This window comes from Pleuronectes platessa, chromosome 2 (genome assembly GCF_947347685.1).
Source record: "Pleuronectes platessa chromosome 2, fPlePla1.1, whole genome shotgun sequence".
NCBI classification, from domain to species: domain Eukaryota; kingdom Metazoa; phylum Chordata; class Actinopteri; order Pleuronectiformes; family Pleuronectidae; genus Pleuronectes; species Pleuronectes platessa.
Window position 1 is genome coordinate 26,460,754 of NC_070627.1, and position 27,122 is coordinate 26,487,875.

The following is a 27,122-nucleotide window of genomic DNA, read 5'->3' on the forward strand; positions in this document are numbered from 1 at the left end:
TTCTGTGGACAGGTGTCTTTTATACAGATAACGAGTTGCGATTCTGAGTACTTTCTTAAAGCGAGAGGACTTATCAAACTAGTCTATGGAAGCCAGAATTCTTGCTGGTTGGTAGGGGATCAAATAAGTATTTTCCTTAATCAAATGCCAATCAATTTATAACTTTTCTTTTGTATTTTCTGGATTTTTTATTTGAAATTCTGTCTCTTACTGTTAAAATGAATCTACCATTAAAATGATAGACTATCCATTTCTTGTTAGTGGGCAAAACTTACAAAATCGGCAAGTGATCACTTATTTCCTTCAGTGTTATGTCTTGCGGCACAGGGATGAACTGGACGTTCCTCTTCCTAGTTCTTCTTAACAAAGCTAAAAAATAGGCTTGTTTATTTTATTGATTAGTTTATTTTTACAATATCAAGCAAACATCCAGCAACTCGTGTCTTTTGTAACTGAATTTCTGTTTGCTGAAGTAGAAGGGGTTGTAACCTCAGGGACACGTTGCCTTGGTGAAAGGTCAAAGTGATATTAGAGAAGCCCTGCAAAGTTTGTGGAAAGTTGTTTTTGAAATGTCTTTTCTAATTTTAGTAGATGTTGAGATGGTTTCCACCTAATAGCCACCACATAACATGGCAACAATCCTGTATCAACGACCTCAAGTACAACGTAAACAAAACTTATATTATCAAGGAGAGTTCACCTTGCAAATACCACATTGCTCCTTCTGCTGTGGTTACAGGCCGACAAGAGGGAGGGGAACACAGGTGCACCTCATCTTTGTCTCTCTCATGTTGCTGTGAGGTACAATAAGTACAAAGAAGAGCAAAGTGCTTTATTTGTATCCAAACAGTATTTCAGATGAAAAACAGTACATACCTCCCCTGTCTTCTGAAATGTTTACAAAAATGTTTTTGTAATTGGGCCTGCGTAATCTCCATATCCACAGTTTCCATACCCAAATACTGTAGCTCAGTAGGGGGAGGGTTATACTGAAGATCTAAAGGTTTTTGGTTTAATCCCGGGTTTTGGCAGCCGATAATTGTTTTTCTAGGGCTTCTAAACAATAACAGTTGGGGACCATTTGTGGTTGAGTTACCTTCATGTGCTTACAATGGATATGTTAAGACCCCAGTCTGACTATGGTACAAAGAGAGTGCTCGGTCATCACCCAATGCCAACCTCCTCCCCACACACACACACACACACTATGAAAGAGCACAAAGTCTGGCTCCTGCTTTTGGGAGCTTGTGGGTTCAGATAACTAGTACACATAGTAATTCAGTTCTTGTGATATTGTTCAAAGTTTTTGTATTATCGTTGCTAAAACAGTTTCTTTGTTGTGCACTGCATAGCCTCCTTACCTTTGGTTTAACCTCTTGAAATAATTCAGTTTCAAGATCGTTAGCCTGAATATCTAAATGTCCCCAGTCCATTCCTTGGTTTCCACAGCCAATCAGATGTCTTTTTCAAGTTCAAGTGATACTGACATTTCAGAAGTGCTTTTAAGTTGTGATATATTTGCTAAAAAGTGTCTGTGTTTTGCACAGTTTAGCCTCAGTTCAGTTGGGAAAGTGGAAGGACCCTGATTCAACCCTGGGCTTTGATAGCTGATGAGCTCTCCTTGACATATGACATTGTTGTCTAGGGTTGTGATTCTAACAGAATGTCAAAAAACCTACCTTAACCTACTAAAATATTGATATTGTGTAGTCTCCATAACTACAGTTTAGCATGCCAAAATAGTTGAGTTGGTTGAACATTACCCTCCAATGGTTAAACTCCAGGTCTCAGCAGATGCTAGACTGTGATTCAACCTGAAGTTATTCTGTCTTTATGATCTGTGAAAGCTCTCTTCATTCATGTGGGTTTCCTCAGACCCCATACAACAGGCATCTTAGGGAAACTCACCTTCCCCTCTTCACCTCCTCTGTGACACTATGAACTCAAGTTTTGGCAGATTTTGTTGACTCAGTCTTTTTGTTCATGGTCATTAGCTCACTCTCGTCCGTGCATCTTGCAGGTGGGAGTCATACTGGTGCAGTGCCTGTTGATGATCTTCTACACAAGCTGTGTGTTTCTCTTCATCTGTACTTGTCTGTTGGGACTGTGCATCAGCAGCGTGTTTCCCTCCATGCTTGCTTTTACAGAGGACATCATGGACTACAAAGGTAAAAAAGAACAGATACACAAGTTCTGACACACAACATAACACGCAACATCAGTATCAATTATGTAGCCTAGAAACCTCTAAAGCAGTCTTCACTGTGGATATCCCCAAACTCACTGGCTTTCGTCGCGCCGCAGATTAGATGTGTGTCGGTTGTCTGTTTGTCACACGCACTGTGTGTGCGCTACTGGTGGTGGAGTTGCATGTTTATTTCCTCAATTCCTTCAAGAACAATTCGGTTTATGGACTTAAGTAAATGGCAGGACTCTGAGTCTACGGAATGAAGATGCGCATCTTTTGGTCTGTCGATAACAATCAAAGCCCCGTTGGAACAAATGGGTGGATTCAGTAAGTGAAACGCTGGAGTGCTTTTGCTTTGAAATGGGTGCGGAAAGGGTTGTAAATACATTTGTGTAATAGACAGATAAACATCTTGGTTCACAGCAGAATAAACAGAGAAACCTGAGTTTTATTGTTTATCTGATGAATTTATGTCACAAACAAATAGCTGCAGCGCTTTCTGTTTGCCTTTTCAAAATAAAAGCACTCCAGTGTTTCTTTTGATGGAATCCATTCCCTTGTTTAAAAAGGTTTTTTTATTGTGAAGAATTTGACAGAGCGGAAGATGCACAGGTTCATATTGTTTTGTACTGGTATTTATTTGAGTACAAGGGACTTCTTTCATACAAGGCAATAATCATATTTGTGGCCATATTCAAATCAAACCCTCTATGTAAAGCCATTGTGCTCCTCTGCAGAACATGATGTGGAACTGAGAAGCTACATATTGTGCATTGTAAATATGAATTGATATTAATTTGAATTTTGTGAATTGAATAGAAAAAGTTGCACAACAGCCTCTCTTTGTGTATATTTATTTCTTATACATTCAGCCTTTGCCAGAAATTGCTAAAAATAATAAATATTACCCTCCTAAGAGGGTGGTAGATCTCGGCTTACGGTTGGAATTAAAAAGTGATCTTGCGCTTGAAAAGGTTGTTGACCACGGCTCTAAAAGAAGGTTCCCAGGAGGCATCCTGACTAGATGCCTGGAGCAGCGCTACGCGTCAGAGCTTCCTCCTGATGTCTGAACTCCACACCCCAACTCCGAGGCTGAGCCCAGCCACCCAATGGTGAAAACTAATTCCGGCAGCTTTTGTTAGCAACCTCATTCTTTCAGTCACTACCCAGAGCTCGTGACCACATGTGAGGATCAGAACGTAAATTAACCGATTAATTCAAGGCTGCTTCACTCTTAAGAACCGGTTCAGTTCCTGCCTCACTAGTGACGCTGCGCCGACCCACCTGTCCATCTCGCCCTAAGATACTTAGACTCCTTCACTTGGGGCAACTCACCCAAATCCATCATCTGATTATTTCGTTTGACTACATTACACTTTTATGTATTTAGGTATTATTTCATTTTTTTAAATATGTAATTATTTTTTTTATTATTTTATCAATTATGTTGTATTTCCTTATTATTTACCGGTGACTACGTATTTTTCAGTCCTCTTTAACCCAACACACTTTGTGTCTCACCCAGGTTGTGTCACAACTGTCCTTGTGACCAGCGCCAGCACAGGAGAGATGATGCTGCAGTTGATCGTAGGATCGGTAAGAAGTCTCTCAAGACTCTTTGTGAACACATCCTATTGTTCACAGTAATGATGACATTCAAAACTGCTTGTGTTCATTACTTTGGAACAGGTTTTTATGCCACTTATGCATATTTGATAACAATAAATAGTGTATGTAAAAACAAATTATCCAGAACTAAATATTTACTCAAAGGCGTGTGATTTGTTCTACTGTGTGTGTGTGTGTGTGTGTGTGTGTGTGTGTGTGTGTGTGTGTGTGTGTGTGTGTGTGTGTGTGTGTGTGTGTGTGTGTGTGTGTGTGTGTGTGTGTGTGTGTGTGTGTGTGTGTGTGTGTGTGTGTGTGTGTGTGTGTGTGTGTGCCTTCTCACTTCAGATGATCCAAAGTCACGGCAGCTACGCTTTCCTGTTGTGTGGTACAATATCCTCCATCATCGGCTTCTGCCTTTTCCTGCTGCTCATCTATGTCCAGTCCATCTACAGAAACCGCAGCGGAGGTAAACACACACCTGAGGACTGAAACTCCAACAACTCTCTGGACTTTGTTAGACAATACAATTTCAAACAAAGTGTTAAGGTTTTGCAAGCTGTACATTTAGAGTTTAAACATTTTATTTTTTTTGAAATGTTGTGATAATGACCATGAAGGTTGTCCAGTTAAGAGAGCGTTGAACTGAAGCTCTTTAAGGTCTCTGGTTTGATCCTCAGTAACACTTTGGGAGCAGAGTGCTGTTAGGTCATGTTCGTCAATGGGGACTCTTTGAACAAACACCACACACATATACTGCAAATCATCTTATCATCCAAACAGTCAAATTTCCCAAATAGAAGCTAAGATTATGAAAAAATATTGTCACAATCGCACAATAGAGCAAATACCACTGCCAAGGTTCCTTTGAATGATGAGGGCGCTCCAAAATATGCCCGTTTTTTTTCATCAAGATCCATGAGTTATACCTTGGGAATTCAGTGAAAATGTTAAAAAAAAACATCTCTGTGTGTGTCGCAATTTTAAAGACAGTGAAAGAAATTCTCATGCCTTTGTTTGGATATGTGCAAAGTTATTCTGTTCTTCCCTGTCCAATGTCCCATCCTTATGTTTCAAGAAAATCTGTTAAGCAGTCTTTGCGTAAACCTGCTAAAAGACAAACAGATAAACAACAATGAAAATAATCTCCATGGCAAAGGTACTGACACCACTTGTGTGTGATGGAGGTCACAGAGACAAGAGCATTTAAATATTAACCATATGATCATCTTTTCAGAATTTACAGTAGGTGGTTTGAATACACTATCATGAGGTGACAAACCTGCTCCCAAGACTGGAAAACTTAACAGGACAAAAGCTGCAAACCTAATATGTCCATACTGGATTCAAGTAAACACTCAGTCATGGTATTTTGATAATACATCTGTACAGACCTCTGATCCAAAGTGACTGATTCTTCTTATTAGTTATCGGACCACCTAGCAGTCACTGTGTCCTGGTGCTGACTGTAGGTTTTCTAATCAGAAACACTTCTATACAGTAGCAGCAGTAGTAGACATTCATGTGCATGGCTAAGACCGGGCGTAGTTTTGTTGGTGCAACCAGCCTCGGGATGTTTGGCTTGTGGTTGAACTACAGCAGCAGCAGCCTGCATGATGTCAGTATTCAAATAATCAACACATCAACATGTTTTTTTGTTGTTGTCAGAATCATCTGCAAACATGAACATGAAAGAGAAGCCACCGACAGAAGGCTTGTGATCTGAGGCTCCGTCCGGGACCTGGGGACACAGTGTGGAGAACAGTCTATGGGAAACTGGCATCCCTCCAAAGCCAAGACGCAGCGCTGCAGCCTGTCCTCCTCCAGATCAACACTTTTGAAACTAGAGACAGAGACTTCTACTTTCAAGCCTGATGATCAAAAAGCAGCTCTATGAATGTGCAATAGCTGAATTCACTTTAATGATTATTAACTTTTCAGTGTGGATGAAAACGTGTTCTTACTGTTAAAACATGACTTGTGTCTGTCTGTGTTAACAGCAGTGTCATGGATTCTTGGTGGTGAACTGTAGCAGTCAGACTTTATTTATTATAATAATACCATTTCAAAATGATGTAATTTATACCTTATGAATGTACATCTTACGATATGATAAAACCTATTTGTTTTATCTATATAAGCTTCAGGTTGTTTCTGGAGTCCTATAGGATGTAGAGAAACCTAAAAAAAATGAGCATTTTTGTACCAGGAATTACATGATGTTTTCACTTACCTTACCTTACTTATCATATGATTGAATCATTTTCTGATCACCATAAACTTTAGATTGACTGTTTGCAGGAATTGTGTTTTGGGGATCTATTTTTCTTGATCAATCTGCTCAAAATATAAATCATGTGTAGATACTCTCCAATGTTTGATGAAAACCTGTCTATATATACACACACACACACACACACTGTGTACAGGGTAATGACAGACTGGAGGCGATTTGGTCAGTTTGAGATCTTTTATTACTGGTCTCACTTATCTCTTCCATTATAAACACTTCCTCTTAACCTGTCACACATCAATACGCCACTTAAGACAAGTAGCTTGTAAACATTTGAAAAAAGCTTCAAACAAATAAGAGAACTGGACAAAACAAAGCGAGAACAATGTCATTTCTTTTTTTTTTTTAAACAAGATTTTACAATTCAAGATAAGCTGAAGGAAAAAACATCATCAGAAAATACAAACAAACAAATGTGCTCATGACACGTCTTGATGGGGGAAACTTTTAAATGGGCTTCAAGGTTATTTTCCCTCTATTTTATAGTAGGGTTACATAGATTTGGTTGCTTATATTGCAGGGTTAGGGTTAGAGTAACCCTAACCCTGCAATACAACCAAATCTATCAGGCTCAAATATAAATTCAAATAAATAAATATTGTACTGCCAAATTGCAATGAAGGTGAAGTAAACTACATGAAATGTGTTGTAGAAGATTAGATTGAACTCTTGTTTTGTGGTATAAAATACTAAGTGCATAACTGTATCCTCCCTTCGGGAAAATATACATTTCTCAATAAGCAAACATCACAACATGTCATTAAATCTGAGTCATAGAAAAAGCCACAGAATCCAATACTACAGGAACCCCGACATTTTTAAGTGCAAACGTTTCATCACAACATCTGCATGTACAATATCAACACTATATCAAAACACATCACATATAAAAACATGGATTTACATTTCTCCCCATAAGGCTTTGATTTCCTTTAATAAAAAATAAAAGCCAACACCACGACGGGGCCACGGCTGCCCACCTCCACAAGAGGATAACAACATATTGAAAAACACATGCACAGAGAGAACATTAAATCAGAGAAACCAAAATAGCAGACTTCTACCTATCTGGCCATTACAAAAATAGAAATTAATCTTAAAATTCTATTGGATTTAGAGGAAAATAAAAGATTACACAAAAATGATATAGGTTTTTATCCTATATATATATATTTATATATTTTCTGAGTAGATCTGTTATCACAAAGATTTAGAAGCAGGTTGGATAGAGACATGGTTGCCAACTCAAAAAAATTGGCCAGGTTCAGTTCTAGGTGCTGTGCATATTAACCCACGCTGCCGTCTCTATGTCGAGTGAGGCAACCTTAAAACATTGCAGCACACGCAATGTGGCGGTAAACTTTATTTCAAACTTCCTCTGGCCTCTGGTTTGGTATACTCAAAGATATGGCATAAAAACAAACAGGAGCGCTGTCGTTACCGTTAAATCTGAACTCCTTCCACTTTGGGGAGGGAAACTTGAGCTTGGCTGTGGTAAGGCACCATGTATCATTGATGGACAGAAGGTTGGGGGGGAGGATAATGTCTGTAGGTTAAGTAAAAGTGAGCAAAGTCAAACCCCCCCCCCCAAAAAAAGATTCATTGATCATCCATCCCTGGGTTAGAAAGTGACACTTGGGTAAACACACTCCCTCGTGTGTTTTATGTTTCGTGTAAACAAGAGTAATGTACAATATCCATGTTAAATAGCATAGAAAGTTGGGATATACCTCGTGAGTCTGAGTCCCAGAGTTATGGCTTTAAAGTCGTGTAGAAAACAGGTGCAGACCTTTCATGGCTGATCATCTCGACGAGAAAGATTTAGGGGACCGGAAGGTGCTTGCAAGTTCTATAACATTTCTACATCCTCGCGATTAAAAGTCAATGTAGTTCAGATTTGCTAAGGTGAAAGAGTCCAGCTACTAAGATGAGGAGGTTCAGTCTGGGTTTCAGTAGCTGCACTGAAACGGCAAGCAATAAAAACGTCAAAGCTCGTTAATTTACAAGAATAAAGGAAACTGACCTGTGGACAATGAACAGGGTTCCAAGGTCTGCTGTGATTTTGATTCACGAGGAACAATTCTTTCTGCCGTCACTTCCAGAGTAAAATATAGGTAAAAGACACTGAGCATGCATTACCACAAATTTGATACAAAGGTTGAAACCTCTCTCATGTCTGTCAGTAGCTGTATAGCTGGAGACAACATGTTGTTTTTTCACTTGGGATTTTGTAAATATTAGGATTTGTAGCTGCCAGGCAACATCAGGGACAGTCACCGCCCCTTTGCCTCCCAATAAAAAGTGGTGTTTTTACATTTTTGTATTAAAACACACAAATAACAGTGTTTATTGGTGAGCAGAAAATGTTTTGTACTCTCAGACTAAGCTTAACTAGTCATTTACCAATTTCCAGCTTTTGTGCTAGGCTAAGTTAAGGAAGCTACATGTTTCCTGGTCAAACATGATGGCTGTGAATCAATCCTGTCATTAAACTCTCAACTGTATTTTTCAACATGTCAAACTACTGTATTCTTAGAAAGTTTGCCATTTCATTACATGTTTTTTTCATAACTTGAAACTATCATCTTTACCATGATAACTGAATTATGTCTGCCTTAACCAATTAATTGTTGAGTTAAAAAGGCAACATCAGAGCAGTAAGACGTTCAGGGTTTCTGAGTTTCTAATTGCAGAGTCGATGCTCAGAAAGGGTTATGGCTTCACTTTGTGTCATGGAAAGCTTTCTGGCTGGAGGCAGACCAGGCCACACTGGCTTTCAGGGCTATTCTACTGTATACACACACTAGAAAAGTTACATAGAGGCGTGATTCAAGGTTCAGCTCGGACTATGGCCACACGTCACAATAAGACATTCAAGGTAAAAGTCCTGTTGGATATGGCTATAACAATACAGCGCAGCTGAAGGCAAGGCTTGACATTGAAGTTCAGGTTGCAAATGAAAGATCTTTAGTTTCACATGCCAGGTACATGAGCATAAGAACAGCGCAACAAAAAGGAGCAGAGTGTCAGCAGAGGAAAAAATTGGTTGGGAGCTTTTTTTGTGGCAGTAACTGTTGCACAAGATAAGAAGGGAGCTCTAAAGGAAAGGTTGAGATATCTGCAATTTGACTGGTCCTGTAGCAGCTTGTGGCTGACGACGGTCCGATCCACATGCACACGGTTGCCATGGAAATTTCTCCCTCCTTTGAACTGGCGTGAGTGAGGATCCCAACAAGCCAGACAAAAATACTATGTAAATGTGTGTGAGTGCAGTATGGCATCCTAAGTCGTAAATGCTAAATGCTATGAACGTGTTACCTTCATCCATCAAACCTGGATTCCTCAGCGCCTCCCTCCACACAGCCGATTGTAGTGAACTTTAAAGCACCAGTGTGAGGGGGAAAGGTCATGACGGAGCTCCCACATTAGTGTCCTGGATGTGGGAGCAGAAGATGGCGTTCTGGAGTGGTGGGGTGGGGAGAGTTTGACTGTCCGGGTCCAAACATGGTGATCCCTGGGCGGTTGAACTCTATGTCTTTTGAGGGTCTGGTGAAATGGGGCCTGGTGTGTTGGTCCCATCTGTGCTGAATACAGGGATCTGGAACTGGGGGGTGAGGACCGACGGAAACTGGAACAGGTGTCCTCCCTGGCGGCGTGTGGCTGGGCTGAGTGGAGCCACAGGACTGAGCGTGCTCCAGAAATGGATGTTGGAAAGCAGAGGACTGGGTGTCAGCAACAGTGTGGGAGTCTGAGGAGGAGGACACACAATACAGTTTCATTACAATGTGAACAATGAAGCAGCCATGGCTGATACTGGGTAATTTGATCTATTTACATATAGAAGTGCAGCGCCCTTTCTTAAACTGCCTTTTTGAAATGTTTGCCTGTTTGTTCAAAGTTCTGTGAAGCTCTACTCAGCACATGGAACCCCAAACTGAAGTATCAGTGTCTGTTGTCATGAATGATGTTGTCTGTTAGACAATGTCTATTACGTTGTTGCGTCCCAACCACTGTTGCTTCAGTGAACTGCTCGCCTGTTTATTCAAGGTTTATTAAGATATCGTGTGTACACAAGTGTGAAGCAAATAGGATAATTGGTTCTCAAGATATGTGAGCCACAGCCAGAAAAACATTAATAGATAGATATTGTAGCTGCCTTTTAACAACAATAACTAATGAGAAATTGCAATAGAGAGATGTGTCCATTACCAGTAGAGGGCCTAGATGTCTACATTTTTCTAAGTATCGTCTACATATTGTTCATACATTATACTTGGTAATCCCTTGGGCTCTAGCATCTATGAGAATTATCAACACCACTATAAGCACACACACCCACACCGACACCCACGTACCGACACCCACACACCCACACCCACACCCACACCCACACCCACACACCCACACCCACACCCACACACACACCTGATCGGTAGAACAAATCACACGCCTTTGAGTAAATATTTAGTTTTCTTACCTGTCACATCTATTGCACTAGGTCTATAATCCCTTGTATTTTTCAGGTTTCAGTGGAATCTTAAAACACTTCATATTGTCACTAACTCTGGATAATTTGTTTTCGGTTTGTGAATGAAGGGTTAGGTCACATTTTAAGATACTGAACACAAGAGTAATTTACACGCTAGTAAAAACCTTCAACTACATGAATTTGTATTGATAATCAAGAAAGCAACTCAACAGAGTCCTCCTATATGACCAAAAGACACTGCTTTCAGTCGGTCTCTAACAGAGAGAGAGAAATCAGAGTGGAACTCTTGGCTGTACTAGCTGTGGATCCCATGACCTAAGCTGACCTACTGCAAAGAGACAGGATAATATACTCTTGGAATCAGCAGATCTAATAGACATTTGTACAGTAGCTAACAGTCATGTGGTCTATAAACAGTATCAGCAGGATTAAATTAAGCACAACAAAACTAGTCCAAACACCCTAGTATCAAACGATAATTGAAGCTCTGCTGCTACCTACTGGTCACAAACAGTAAATGCTGTTCTCTCTGCAAAACCAGTTCTTGACTGTTATTTAATCATCTAATGAAGTTTGTCCGCTGATGTTTTTTCTATTTACTTACAGTCTTAGTTTACTCTACTAAGTTTATAGTAAGTGAGAGGTCTAACCGCCTCACCACAATACATGGAGGTGCACATAATGACATGGAAAACAGTCACGATACGATAGTATCAGTTCAGGAGTTAACCCTGAGCTTTGTTGGATGTAGAAACAATGATACAGTGCTGTGCAAAAGTTTTAGGCAGCTGTGAAAAAATGCTGTAAACTAAGAATGCTTTGAAAAATATAAATAATAATTGTTTATTTTTATCAATTTACTAAAAGCAAAGTGAGCGAACAAAAGAAAAATCTAAATCAAATCAATATTAGGTGTTACTACCCTTTGCCTTCAAACCAGCATAAATTCTTATAGGTACACTTGCACAAAGTCTGGGATTTTGTAGGATTATAGTCAGGTGTATGATCAACTAATTACACCAAACAGGTGCTAATGATCCTCAATTTCACATGTAGGTTGAAACATGGTCATTACCTGACACAGAAAGAGCTGTGTAGGAGGCTTACAACTGGGTGAGGAACAGCCAAACTCTGCTACCAATGTGAGGTTGTGAAAGACAGTTTGATGTCACAGGTCATACACCATGGCAAGACTGAGCACAGCAACAAGACACAAGGTAGTTATACTGCATCAGCGAGGTCTCTCCCAGACAAAGATTTCAAAGCAGACTGGGGTTTCCAGATGTGTTGTTCAAGCTCTTTTGAAGAAGCAAAAAGAAACGGGCAACGTTGAGGATCATAGACGCAGTGGTCGGCCAAGGAAACTTAGTTCAGCAGATGAAAAATACATCAAGCGTATTTCCCTTCGAATTCGGAAGATGTCCAGAAGTGCTTAAACTGTTAACACTTCCATTTTTGAAAGCATTCTTAGTTTACAGCATTTTTTCACACCTGCCTAAAATTTTTGCACTGTACTCTATATGTACAGCACATGCAACCCCAATTGGTATTTTGAATAATAAAAAATATATATATATACTTTTGTTGTTTTTAACATTTTGAATAATGCAGCATTACACAGGGGAACATTTTTTGCTCGCTCTTCTTCGATGACTATGCTGCTTCCATAAGAATGGAGGACTTTACATTGCAGTGAGTCACAATCAGGACTGCAGATGATAAGTTATAATTCACACAAATTATTCAGGCTACAGCAGGTGCTCTGTGGAATGGATGCTGCCATGTTGTTGACAGAAAAAGTGTTTACATACTGTGGCAGGAAGAAATTGGGTCATTTGATTGTCTCACTAGCACAGGGGTTGGCAACCCGCGGCTCTGGATCCGCATGCGGCTCTTCAGCCCCTCTGCAGTGAATGAACGTCACATTCACGTAAGCAGAAGCTGCAGTTGGTTTGTACCGAGCTTCAGTTTCTGTGTCTGCCTCCAGGCTGACATGCTCTCACTTTTAGTATTATTTTTTCGTCAACTAAAATAGGCGTCACATCCTATTACTAATCTTGAGTTTCCGACCCTCGGTCTCGGTAGGCTAACCATGGATAAATCCCCAAAAAGAAATGTCTACAGCTATATGTTTTACTTATTTCAAAGTGGGCTCTTATTTATACATTTCCCACAAATATGACTCAAATAGGCCTTCATAGTTCTGTTTTAAATTTATTTCAAAGTAGGCCTACACATGCCAGTGTATTTTGTTCTCCTCTTCATTAAAGTTTGGGGTTTTCCTTTGTTGTAACCGGTAAAAAAAGCAATAAAATGTAAACAGTTTTCTTTATTTTTAAACTATAGTTTTTATATATGTATAACTATATATAACACTTTATAAGCTGTGTTATCAAATATGTTTTGTGGCTCAAGACTTATTTTATTTGGTGGAAGAGAGGGCAAAATGGCTCTTTTGATAGTATAGGTTGCCTATCCCTGCACCAGCATCAAGCTACATGCTCTCAGCTACAGAATTATATGTACATAACACATTTCGTTTATCATCAACATGTTCAATCTAGTTCAGGCGCTGTTATTCTTTCTCTCATGAGCCTGAAAACAAATGCTTACCAAATCAGCATTTCAATCTTTTATCGAGTTTGTTTATATTTGTGTGAGTTTCACAATTACTTTTCTGCTGTTGCTTTCAAGTGCTGTTTTGACACACATCACTCTTGCAAACTGGTATCATTAGATGTTTTCATCTTTCAAACAGTCTGCACACTTTACTCAACTGTCCAACCACTTCATGTTCTTGCTGCTGTGTTTGGTTATTATTTAAGTGTGACCTGAAGTCAAATTCTCTTCACAACCTCAGGAAAAAAGATCCCACTCACCTGTAGCATTGCTGGTGTGAGAGATGCAGTAGGTAGTGAGGGGCTGCAGAGGTTCATGGGGGAGAAGTCAGACGCGGTGACCAGCAGAGCAGGTGGACTGATCTGCAGGATTTTCGGCGGCTTGCGTGTCTTTCCTAAACTCTGAGTGCTGAATGTGGTAGAGCTGCTCACTGAGGATGAACTGGTTTCAGCATCCATAAAACTGATCTCATCTCCAGAGAGAGTGGCGCCGCTGTCCACCTGCTGGACACAGTGAGACACTTATCATACTCTAAAATATCTGTGGATATACATTAGCAAAGCATGTGCCTTAGGCAGTGTACACATTTTATAAGTAGAAAAAGTAGCCCATAACAGGTTAGATTTTAATATAGAACACACACAAGAATGATCCCCTGGACTAATTGCGTTAGAACAGAAATAATATTGATTCATTTTGTTGTTCACCTTGAGTGAAGTTAAAAGTGAAACCTATTTTATTTTCCTGTGTTAGTGGTTGAGTGGTGGGTTGCTGCATGACTACAAGAACAAAATTGCATAGTTTAGCAACTATTTATATAACAAAAGATATTAATAACAACAAATCCAAAATCTGTGAGTACTGTTTTGCTCAGCGTGATGTAAAGCACTTTGTGTTACATTGTATGAAAAGTGCTAAGCTTGACTCCTTGAAAGACAAAGGTTTGTGTGTCGGGATGAACTTAAACAGAATCATCACTTGACTGTGCAGTTACAATAACTTCTTTATAAGATTTCATTAGTCTTTTCATTATTATATTTTTTACACAACTTTAATATTTTACTGATCACTCTCACTTTACTTTGTTGTTGTGATCATAAACAGATTCTGTTTGTGAATCTGCAGAATCTGTGGAACACATTGACCAAAATGTATGTTTTTTTTATCTGCAATTATATGCAAATAGCTGGTAATAAAGATATGCCAAAATGTTGTTTGGACCTAAAAGACCTGTGTTTCTTTAAATAAATCTTTAACTGATAAAAGAAAATAGTCAAACAGTAAACCGTGTGCGGCAGTGGAAGACAGAGTCTGTCCGCTGTCAGTCTATCTGCTGTCTACACCAAAAGCCCACAAATATTGGCTATTGCTCACAGAGGCTAATTCTTCATCAGACGAATAACCAATGGGCTCCAAAATTGATGCTGTTGTAACACATTGAACTTAAGAATGGACCTGTTGCTCATGTGAGATGCTTTAATGCTCACAATAGATTTGGCTATCAAAGTTACTATAGCCTGTCAGCTACCGTCATCTGATCATTCTCCACACTAATATGGAATACGTATTTCAGCCTGCAGATCTACTAAGCGCAGTTTTTTGGGCTCCATTCTGAGTTCACTCACACTCACAATGACACTTGTGAACATCAATTGAAGCTTGTGACCTGTATCTGCACAATTTTATACACCAAAGTGCTGCCACATGATTGGCTAGTTGGTAAGTATTTGTTACACAGGAGTTGGTGGAGACCAACAAAGAGCTAAAAGGTGATGATGGTGATCAGAGATGGTGATTTACAGACTTAGCTAATATTTATGCATTTTAATTTAACTGAGTCGGCTTTTAAAGGTAAGGAAATAAAATGTCATCAGATTCATTGTCAAAAGTTGCTAAAATCTGATTGGTGCCTGAAATTCAAATCCGTGAAGCAGAGCGCACAAAGAAATGTAAAATCTTTCGGAGTTGGAACATATAAGAAGCTGACTTATTAATTGCATGTGATGTGTTTGTATGTATATTTGCCTTCTCCTGTGCCTGAGCGTCTCTCAGCTCTGCCGCCTTAGCATTTTTGGGCTGAGATGATCCAGACTCGATGTCGCTGTCAATCACCAGTTCCTGAGAGGAGTCAGGCACTAAGTTTGGGGATGGGCTGGCTGACGTCAGTTCTGATAGGTTGAATGTTGGTTCTGATGGGCGGATGTGTTCAAATAAGAAGACAGAATGGTGCGGCAGGGAGGAGTGTGAGCTGATTTCTTCAACCTTCCGGGGTGGAGCTTGCAGAGGATTGAAGTGGTTGGACACAATGATTGGCTCTATGGCAACCTGAGGAGGCGATGCTAGTGCTGGTTTCGAAGGGGTGTTTCCAAACTTGATGACCGACGGCAAAGCAGTGGGCTGTTGTGGCTGGCTCTGGGCTGTGGCAGTGAGACCCCTCTTGTCTGCCATCTTCTCTGCTGGGTTCTCCATTTTTATGGATTTGAAGAGCTGGCGTCCATTTTGTAGCGAGTTGAGTGTGAAGGACGTGTACAGGCCTGAGTGGATGTAGTCGTTACGGTTTGACTGCTTGATGCTTGAGCCCAGAGCCCCTGTGCTACCTCCTTCCTGTCCTCCATCACCAGACTCACCCTCCTGTTGGGTGCTGTCCCTTCTTGTTAAGGGTGGAATGCCCCCACCACCCACATCCCCATCATCTATCCGGGTAGCCACATCTCCTTTCAGGATTTCAGGATAGGACACAAAGCGATAGACAAACTTCTGACCATTCACCTTCTTTATGATGTTCTGTAAGACACAGAAAACATGTTATGTTATACGTTTATCTGCAGTTAAGAAATTCTACTCGGTATAAAGCATTAGAGCAACAAAACGAATGCTGTGCTTTTACCTTTAAGACAACATGCTAAAGAGGAGGTGATTCTATTTATTTTGCTGCCATGACGGAGATCTTTGAATGTCTATCAGTCCGATATGGTTGTGAAAATGATATTGCTGCGATTTTGACCCCTGGTTTGACACTATAGCCAACCACTGTTTTACTTTAGTAGGGCGTAGAAAAAGACAAGGAAGGAAGACTGTCCTAATCGCACCAAAATCTGTACTTCATTTTCTTGGGCAATTTACAATACATATGCCAACTGTGAAGCCAATAAGATGAACTGTTCTCCAGATATGCATTCTACATACAGACAGAGAGACGTTTGTGGAATTATTAGGTAGAAATAAAATATTTAAAGAACTACATCACTTAAAGAAGGATATGAGAGCAAGCACACGGTGAGAGCACAAACAAGACTTTCCATCATGTAGTATGTGTCTACCCAGGAGGCACTAGAAGTAAAATAGAAAAGGGGAGACCACAGAAAAGCTTGACGGATGGGACAACTCTGTCCTTCCTGTCTGTACCAAACCAGCAGCCACTAACACTGCAGCCACACATACCAAAGCAGCCCCGCCCAGAACGCCCACAGGGTTAGGCAGTGCTTCTGCCAAACCACAAGCAGACTGAGAGACTGACAGCACTCTCCCTCTCTACACATGTCACTCAGCAATGGACCTTTACCATTCTGGTTGTTTGTGGGAATGACATGTGGAGCACAGGCAACAGTTGGCAATTGACTATAGTTGGATATTTTCCTTTATTTGCCTCAAGGTAGATTTGTATTAGAGGAAGGTCTTTCTAATTCCCTCTGTTTGATGAGTATAATTGGTCATATAAGTATAACACATTTTTGTTCAGCTTCCATTTGCCCCATTAGTTACTGCATTACGCTGTCAATGCAACACTTCCTTTAATTTCCTCAAGCATTTCATTGGACAGAGACTTTATCATCAATCTAGAGCAGGGGTTCTCAAACCTTTGCAAGCTGGGCCCCCCGAAAGCTGGTTAGGGGTATTTGCCGCCCCCCCCGCCACCATCGCCCTCAACTACACCACAATATATAGATAGATAGATAGCTTGGAGACAGTGTTATGCTTGGAGATGGTGGATTGTTGTTGCTGGAAGCCATCACGTTTACCTTTTAAAGAAGTCCACAGGCTTCTATTTCAAGTCGGGGTGTTGGTGTCGAGGTGCCTTTTTAAATTTGAATGGCTTCATGCTGTCATTTGCCAGCACCTCGGCACACAAAATACACTGAGGACGTTGCTCAGTCGTGCCACTGACGGTGAAACCAAACTGCAAATAGCTCTCGTCATATTTGCGAAGCTTTGGCTTCTTTGCAACTGGCGCATCTGTTGCCTGACTTTTACGAATCAGAAACTTGTCCATAGTTGTGTTTGTTTGCTGATACAGAGTGTGTGATGTTAATAAAGTTCTAATTGCAACGTCGTGGTCTTGTGAGTGTGTTTGTATGTGTGGCTGTGAGCGACTTGCACACGAATAATGAATAAGGCTGTGCTAGGCAATGGTTCCTAACAAAACGAACAGTACACAGTGTAGACAGGGACAGCACAGAATAGCATTCAAGTGCTGGTGATTTATTTGTTGCAACACGGTGGATGATTGAAGATGTAAAGGTAGGTGTTAAGGAGAAAGCTAGAAGGCTAGCTCTTGGGGCTATGAGCTTTCTTAAAAAGACTGTGGAGCATATTACTCCTTAGATTAGACTACGAATAGGCCTGCTGCAAGTGCAGGAAGGTATTACTAAGGAAGGAGTGAGTCTTAAAAAATACTTTTTATTAAGCAATGAATATCTGAATTATAGAGGAAACAAGAGCAATCGCACAAACTCTGCAGGGTGTCGTCTCAGTGAGGGTGAACGCTGACCATGCCTGCAGTTACTTTTATACTCGGAAGCGTACGTGCAACTCGCGTTCAAATGATAACACTCCTCTTTTGATTGGTGGATCAGGAACGAAACAGTATTTGATTTATTTGAGTCAGTCCAGCCCCTAGCATTTCGCCACTGAGGGAGCTTTTTTTTTTTGTCTGTGACATTGCGTCCCCCATGGAGAGAGACGCAGATAATGATTACATTTTCATATTTGGGTGAAATATTAATTTAGGTGTTAAATATATGAGGGTTATATTACTGAAATGACAGCTTGGTATTTTTTTATTATTATATTCATACACATTATGTGCCCACCCTAAAAACAGGCTTACAAGACACAGTTATTTAGAAAAAGAAAAACCACAAGAAATAAAGAAACCGCCGCATCAATAACAATACTAAACAAATACAACTTTCTGACTTTTCCCCCAAGATTTAGAAACAAATGTAGCCAACTAATGAGCAATTATCTTTCATCATCAGTGCACCAGAAAATTTCTGGATTTTGAACCAGCATTGCATGTAATTGTTTTATACTTAACTCATCATAAGAAGGACAATAAAGAAGAAACTGTAATTGATTCTCAACCTCACTTAATTCACACAACCTGTTTTGAAATCTCCCCACTTCTAGGACCAGAAAAAAGCCTTTTGAATCCTCAAAAAGTTTGTAACATAAGATTCATTGCCATAGAAATGTGGTAGAAAGTAGAAATGTAAATAGTGCCTAATTTAGAATATTAAGTATAGTGGCAATGTAAAGGTACTGTTCTAGTTACCTGAGAAAATCTGAAGACCAAATACTGAGCTGCCACATCAAATACAAGGCAGCTGCTTTCAGTCAACTAGAACCACTGCAGAAAAGAGGAGTTGATGTGTGTTTACCTTGTCGTAGTAGTATCTGAGGGCCCTGCTCAGTTTGTCATAGTTCATGTTGGGCTTGTTTTTTCGAGCACCCCACAGCCGGGCAACCTCCTCTGCCTGCCGCAGCTTGAACTCCCCTTCCTCATTGGTCCAGCAGATGAGTTGGTCATTACTGGAATCCAATAGGAGCTGGAGTAGGAACTGCCACAGGGTGACAGAGTTGTCCATGTCTCTCACTTTGAAAGAGGAGAAAAATCATTAGGCTCATAAACCAAGAAATTGCTGCTCACAGCACAACAACATTGAATTACAAAAGCTTGAGGGAAATATATCAGCCTTATATCAGCACACTGCCATGAGTCACTTAAGTTCATTCAGACAATTAAGCCATGATGAATCAAATGTTGCAATTTAGTTCTTGTTATGATTTGCCTCGTTTGATCAGTCAACCAAAGAACGGGTGAAAGCTCCAACACTGAGCATCTGAATAAACAGCAGCACACAGAGAGATGATAAATGTAGGCATCAGCGTTATTATGATTCTGCTATATAGATTACAAAGAGGGCTAGATTTTACCTTCAGGACGTATGCAAAGACTATTTAGTCATCTTTACCATTATTTTTTTAAAGCAAAAAAAATAACTACACAAAACAATTTGAAACAGATGAATAGAAATCGGGTGAAATAGCTGTAAATGGTTATTTAATAGCCATGGAACAGGCTGTTTAGGCTGTTTAACAAGACCAGGTTCACCTTCTATTATAAAAAGTGTTTTATTAACATCTGGATGAAGCCAAACACCTTCCTTACCTTTCCCTTCAGGGGAAGATTCTGATGCCTAAAGCAAATGTCCAGCTTCTTTGTCCCTTGGTAAGCTAGAGCAGTGAATTTCAACCTTTTTTGAGCCGCGGCACATTTTTTACATTTACAAAATCCTGGGGCACACCACCAACCAAAATGACACTCTATGGACTAACACAGTACATATAATACATATAGTTAGTAATATAATTTCTAAATGTATTAAAAAGCACTATTTTAAATTATTTCAGCCCTTTCTTACTTTTACCTTTTAATGAGCACAAATTGAATCAGATTTATGAAACAATCTTTGATTTAACTAAACTTTATTTAACGGAGACATATTATACCCATTTTATCACATTTGATATGGTTCCTTGGGGTCTTATTGAAATGTCTGTAACATATTTTGGTCAAAATACCACAAGGATCATTTAAAACAGGACCTTTTAACCCTGTCTAAAACCGATTGACCTGTTTTGAGTGCCAATAGTTACTCCCGCCGTTTACCCGCGCTTCATTGAATTTCTTCACTTTGACATTCAGAGCACTGGGCAGAAATCACATTGCGTCAACACCCACCGTGGGCCTTCACGATGCTTTGTTTTTACTAAACAGTCGGATTCCCCTGGTCCGCACCAGTTCTGGCTGCTAGGCGCCAGCCGAGGCGCACCGCCGGAAGGGGCCCCCCGCGCGAACGGAGGGTTCCCCCAGCGGGCGCCGTAGCTGAGGTGATCCGCGAGAAGGGCCCGACACGCGTCCAGAGTCGCTGCCGCCGACCGCCGTACCCGGTCCCCTCCAACGGCCCGCCTTCCGCACCGGCGACGGACACCGCCCCACGGTCCAAGAGAAAGAAAGCACCCCGCACCACTGACGCCGTGAGGCACAGCGGAATAGGACCTCCCCCCCAAAAAAACCTTGAGGCGTGCAGCACGCCGAGTCTCCGGCGGCGTGGAGAGGAGGGCGACTGCTCCCCCAGCCGCGGCACCTGCCCAGCGGTTTAACCACAAATACCAATGATATCGGTGAAAGTCAAGTTTATTACCGATGTGCAGATGTCGGTAAACGAGAAGCTACCGATGTTCGGCCGATACTTCGGTGCAACACTAGATATTAGATAATTTCCCACGGCACACCTGACGATCTCTCACGGCACACTAGTGTGCCGCGGCACACTGGTTGAAAATCACTGAGCTAGAGTGTGCAGGAAAGCATAGGGATCTTGTCCATTCAGTTCAGGGTGAGTATAGCCGCATAACGGCTTATGTGTGACCCTATTATGGTTAGATCCATGACCACATCTAAACATGATGTCAATTTGTTCACATTAAACCAATAATTCAGAAATAAGAAAATTACACCAAGTCAAGTCATTCACACATTTCGCAGGAGCTGTAGAGCTGACATACAGTACTTGTATCATAGCTGTAGTGTTACAATCACAATTAGAACTAAACTAGTTAGTTATATTAAAGAAAAAATTGCTAAATTAAATTCACTTTTAAAATTGCTGGTTAAAATTGCTGTTTAAATATTTGGGTATTTTCTGGTTATCTTCAGTGATAATAAACCGAATATCAATGTGTTATTAAGAGTATGTCTGACAATAAAAGGCATTTTAAGCATTTGATCATGGTCTTTGGTAAATTGTGATGGGCTTTTTTATTATTATGATGTATTAGTCAATAAAGAAAATAATTGGTAAAGAAATCAATACAATTGTTTGTTGCAGCCCTAATCACATTTTTACTGTAATATGATGACTGCAGCTCCTACAAATGTCACATCCAACATAATATTAGATATCACAACACAAATATAAGTTTACAGGCCTAAAGGAGCTATTATTGTACACAGTGTCGCACTGGCAGTCTTTGTCTAAAACCCTGACAAGAAAACACCTCCACACAAATCAAGGTAAATAATTTTTTTGAGGTGCATTCATTATGCTTCGGTAACGGTAAACCATATTTTGGTGTTCTGTCATTTGCTTGTGTGTTGCTGACAACACAATGACTTGTGAACAAAGTAGTTCAAAAGAAGCTGACTTCCTCTTACGCCTGTGTTTGACTGTATTTTCTTTTCTGCTAAGGTACAAGGCCACATCTGGCACTTTCTTTGATGCTGTTGAGGGTCTCTGCTGCAGTCTTTGCAGCTTTTCCACCATGACATCCTACGCACAGATTAAAGGCCTTGCACACTGGAGGTACACCCACACAGGTGTTTTCACTTTGGATAAGACCTCCTCTCAGCTCTTTGTGGGCCTGTACAGAAGCTGTTTCATTGACATCTGCCTCATTTATTTGCTGGACCAGTCAGAAGTGGAAAAACATTAAATTCTTCAAACATATGTTTTGTGATCTCTGCAAACTCCCAGCGTTATTACTACCAGCTTCAATCTGAAATAAAAGCATTAGAGTGGCAATGCATACCTCTGCCCTGCATACACACCAATCAGGCAATGCCAACTTTTATGTATTGTAATAACTAATGCAGTGCCTGTTCTAAACCTGCATGGGTGGAATGGGCTGCTTGCTCGGGCTGTGCGGATGCTAGTTTCATACAAGAAACTGCAGTAATTGAGCCACGGCAAATAAAGACTAACTGCTGGACTTAGTCTCCAGAACCCTGAAGCTGCACTAACGCTGCTGCACCAATGTGACTTACGTTGGTGAGTCCTGGTGCTCTATTTTAACTGGTGATCATATTAACTGGTGATATACATTCCACTCTCTGTGCTCCAAATGTTGTTAGTCGCGGATTTGGTCGCAGATTCATAATTTTCACAAAGTGCCTGTGCCTGAAGTTCGTTAATATACTGAAGGTCTCAGTATATACAGTTAATATACAGTTAAAAAAATACAGTTAATGTAATATGTCTGTCCGTTTCAATATCAACTTTAAACAACAACATGAATTATATGGGTAAAAAACTGGATTCAAAACGAAGTGACAAAGTGGTATCATTGCCTAGGCTGACGACAATCTGTTGATGCCACCGAGCCGCTGCAAATCAACTGTGCGCTTTACCTGAAAGAATCTTTCTATCTCTGTCAGTTGTGTAACACCTGATGTCACCAGTCATATGAAAACATCCTTCACATCAACAAGGTGGAAGCTCATGCAGCGCTTTTTTGAGTAAAATTAGCAAACGTGCTTTATTGGATGTGTTTAGCTTTCATGTATCCTCCTCTCACTGCTGGTTAAAGTCAGTAAACGTGAGTTTAAAAGAAGACGTGGTCGATGTTGATGATGAGCATGGTTCAGTCATCTGAGAATGAAAATCACCCAATCACTCATCAGAAAACGGTTTAGAGTTGACTACAATTTGTTTTGAGTAATTTCTGTAATGCAAGTGCTATTTATCTCTCTGTGTTCAACAGATGATCAAACTGAACTGTGTCGAGTGTGTTGTCAACACGACACAATGTGTAACAAGCATATCTTGAACACTACCCTCACGTCTTCATTGTTGAATACCGTGCACTCATCATTTACTTCAATTGTATAGGATTTGGCTGCAACGCTGTTTACCCCTGAATCTCCAAAACTGTTTAGTGAACTCAAAAACTTCACCGACCACTCCATCTGCATAGTGGTGAGTAGATAATACATGGATTTAAATTTTTTGGAGAACTATCCCTTTTACATTGCTGGCAACTCTTGAAGGTCAAACTAAACTTGTAAATATTACATGCTCTCCTGCCTGTGTCACCTAAACCGGTGAATAATGAAAGGGTCACATAATTACATGGTTTTCAGAAAGAAAGGGACAGGCTCCTCTTTTCACCAGATAAAAAAAGATGATGGATGAGAGTGTTCATGCTGTGATTGACAATGAGAGTGAGCACATAAGTGAGGGCAGGGAAAGCTGTGTTTATAGTGTAGGTGGATATTATAGAATCATCAACCCCAGCATGACAATATGTATCTTAAGTAGAGCTGAGAAAAGCCTCCTTGTCCTGTGTGTCTCTGCAGCCTGTAGCTGTAGAGTAGGTAAATGAAGAAACATATGTCCCCTCAGAGGTGCTCAGATCTGGTGGTTTCATAATTGTGAGATCATTGGGGATTGGTGTGTTTTGAAATTGTGTTTACCCGTGCCAATATAATATCTTTATTTCTCTAGCAACAATGATGACGTATCCATCCCTGGTTCATCACAATCACATTCCCTTTGCCAGAGGAAAACAAACGGCATCAGTCTCGACTACCACCAGTGAATGCAACATGGGGAACAGATTACAATCACTGCTGACCTTGTTGCCAACAGTTGTTGAGCAGTTCTGCCTTTGATAATGCTACAGCTGCCCACACGTGCAGGAAAAGATCATTCAAGCAAAGAGCAACAATTTACAGATATGTGAACAAGGAATCTGACCAGAAATTAAATGTAACTTTTCGATACTTAAAACCAACAATGTACAGAAGTCTGATACACAGCACTAGACATCACTGCCTCTGTAGTTGTTTTTTGTCCCTTCCACCTGTATCTTATTCTTGAACAGAGGAAAAAATAAACGAAAACCTTGATGAAATACCACTTCCAAACCAAGAGTTCCACAAAGACCACTCAGACCTAATGTGACAACACTCAGTTGAGCTACAATAACAGCACATCTCCGAGATGGTAAGTGCAGATAAATACTGCAATTAACAACTAAGACAGAGGCATAGTGGAGACATGTTTTTTGCTGCATCTCGCTGAGATAACTGTTAAGCACTCTGATGCGGCGAGTTAATGTCAAGGTATCATTTTAAAAGGGATTGAATCAAATATACACTGGCTGGATGCACTTTAGACAGGACGATTTACAAACAGGAATGACACACCTTGTGGTAGCACCATTCTTCCAGGTAGAGTGTCAGTTACACTTTCCCTTTGGGCCACTGTGGTTGTCAGCTGCCAGTGCGCTTGTAGCTTTGCACTGTGACAGAAAACTGTCATGCAGCAGCTTGAAGACTTGTTATGACCCATGCTAGCCAACAACGCCAATCATCATCTATGTAGGGCTGCCTCCCACATGGCAGAGGCTATGCTGAAGAGTCTTATGCTCCAGATCAGTGTCAATAACACATTCACATACAATGCAATTGTGGAAATGGGGTTGTTTGTGCACCACAACAACAACCCTCACATGGGACACAAAGCTTGCCTACATTTCCCTGGGGATCAATAAAGTCTCTATCCATCTCATTCACACTCCAGCTATTAAGCCACTCACATGGTGCATGTTTTAAAGCCTCAAAAGTTGTTGTCAGCAAGATGACACGCACACACACAATTCATGGTTCAACTACTCTCTGTTTTTTGTCCCCTCTATGCTACAGACTGTGATTCCCTGTCCGAATCTGTCGACATGTGTGTGTGCATTTATGCGTGTGTGTGTGTGTGTGTGTGTGTGTGTAAGCTTCTTATGAGGAAGAGTAAATCTGCTCCGACCTGCTGGGTTGAAGACACACCCCCCACACATACACAAACACACAATCTGTCCTATTCATGTTAAAACCAGTGATATGGAGGGAAAATAGGACAGTGTTAGATTTGCTGCCGGGTGGGGGGGGGGAGAGAGAGAGAGATTACAGATGGATGTTATATAAGGCTTGACATTAGCTAACCTTATCTACGGAGCGATGAGATAACGTCAGCTCGGTCACATCAGTCATGAATTATTCAAGCACTATAAACTCTCAGGTTGGAGAGATTGGTTTGGACTATCTGTTAACCAGTTTCACACACACACTCACACACACACACACACACACACTCACATACATACATACACATACACACACACACACACAGATATAAAAGACCACTTGTTGATGGATAATGTTAGTTTCGGTTCGTCGGCCACATGTGTCGACAGTCATTTCCCGGTTGTTGACAGTGAGTCAGGGGGGAGCTGAAGTGTCTCAGTCCCTGTGACAGTCGACAAACAAAACAGCGCAGCAACATTATGAGCCACTGTAAGTTAGCGCTCCGCTAGCTTCACTTTAGCTTGTGTGCTAACAGTACCTCGCTCGTAGAGCCCGCAGGATTTCCAAGTCGTCGAGCCGCGTCCGGGTATTCCCCAAACATGTCTGAAAAGCCTGTTACTCCGCCATAGCGCAGGAAACAACTTTCTAACCGAGTGTCAAGCAAATACCTGAACGTGAAATACATTTAACTGGCTTTGACTCGAACCGACGATATATCCTCTGTACAGGAAATTATGTTGCGTTCATTGATCCTCGTACATTTCAGATTGGACGACTGTGTTGCCTGTAAGTGCGATACAGTATTATGTTATATATATATATGACATAATTAGGCATATGTGGTTTTGTGAGTCGGTAGCTGTTGCTGTATTGTTTTATATTAATATTATTAATATTAGAAGTAAGAGTACAATATTGTTATTGTTTCTGCCAGTACTACTACGACTTTTAATAATAACAATAATAATAATAAAGTGTCGGATCAGATAATGTATAGTATTTAATCATATTTTGAACAATATATTGATAGTAATACTGTCAGAGTATATTCAAGCAATATACTTAACATCCACTGTTTGGTTCGATAGTGTAGTTAGCACGATCTTTGACAGTTAACATTACACCACAGAAACTCTTGTAACACCACTCTGTTGTATATGTTTTCAAAGTTCTGATTCTCCCCACAGCCCTAAACGCATCATTAAACTCACATTGAGGTCACTTCCTGTCTTGTGTCTCTAGTTGTCAGATTTGTCATGTTGTTTTGTGACTTCAGTGAGGATTTGCTTTACTAAAACAAAAATAAAAATACTCAAACGTGTGACGTCTCCAACTTGTAGGACTGTTCTGTGTATTTCTCCAGTGAAGTCTTGTGGTTTACAACGTGTTACTACAACATCTGAGCCTCCAGTTTAAATGTAAATCAATACTGTGATTTTACCGTCCATTAGCAGATCAAACCCAATTTAACAAAACTCCTTGACTGAAAGTACAATTTATTAGAGTCCATTATTACTTTGACAATTGTGCGAATTCACAAGTTACTTCAGTTAATAAAAGATGAGTGGATACAATTTTCCTGTAACTTGTTTCTTACCTAATTTCATACAATTAATATGAAAATCCTGTTGGGGACTGAGATCAGAGGATATTTATTTCTGCCGCACTCTGTTAATGATTTTTAACCTATCCCTACATGCACTGGGCACAAGAAGGCTGTGTCTATCAAATACATAAACTGCATACCCATTTTATTTAATTAGAAGTATTTCATGGAAAACCGAAATTCATCTGGCAAGCTTTCTTATTGACCTGTATTATCTGGCTGTAGTCACATGATTCAAATAACTTCAAATTTTATTGAATTAATGTCAATTAAAAAAAGTCGATTTGATTCACTTAATTGTGAATAGCTTTATGAATGAATTTTAACAAGACAAATGGGCAGCAGAGACCCACTCTAACACTGGACTAAGACCTACATAGATAATCACAACATCCACTAACA

The 27,122-nt window shown here is 40.3% G+C and overlaps 2 protein-coding genes across 3 annotated transcripts in view; one reads left to right on the forward strand and one right to left on the reverse strand.

Annotated features, from left to right (window-relative positions):
* The window catches only part of mfsd4aa (major facilitator superfamily domain containing 4Aa), a 19,050-nt gene extending 12,003 nt beyond the window's left edge, over window positions 1-7,047 (forward strand). Inside the window, exons 7-10 of the mRNA XM_053432285.1 lie at window positions 2,021-2,168; window positions 3,714-3,784; window positions 4,142-4,262; window positions 5,462-7,047. Coding sequence (XP_053288260.1) covers window positions 2,021-2,168; window positions 3,714-3,784; window positions 4,142-4,262; window positions 5,462-5,514 — 393 coding nt within the window. The 3' untranslated portion in view covers window positions 5,515-7,047. The remainder of the gene's footprint in view (window positions 1-2,020; window positions 2,169-3,713; window positions 3,785-4,141; window positions 4,263-5,461) is intronic.
* elk4 (ETS transcription factor ELK4) lies at window positions 6,245-25,864 on the reverse strand. 2 transcript variants are annotated; one of them, XM_053432273.1, is made up of 5 exons: window positions 25,653-25,864; window positions 18,855-19,069; window positions 15,220-15,978; window positions 13,455-13,694; window positions 6,245-9,834 (listed from the first exon to the last, which is right to left on the reverse strand). In XM_053432273.1, the coding sequence occupies exons 2-5, from the start codon at window positions 19,059-19,061 to the stop codon at window positions 9,616-9,618; spliced, it is 1,425 nt and encodes a 474-aa protein (XP_053288248.1). In that variant the 5' UTR covers window positions 19,062-19,069; window positions 25,653-25,864; the 3' UTR covers window positions 6,245-9,615. The 2 variants fall into 2 exon arrangements, with proteins under 2 accessions (XP_053288248.1, XP_053288242.1); XM_053432267.1 differs by having other exon boundaries at window positions 13,455-13,697.
* Window positions 25,865-27,122: the final 1,258 nt, after the last annotated feature.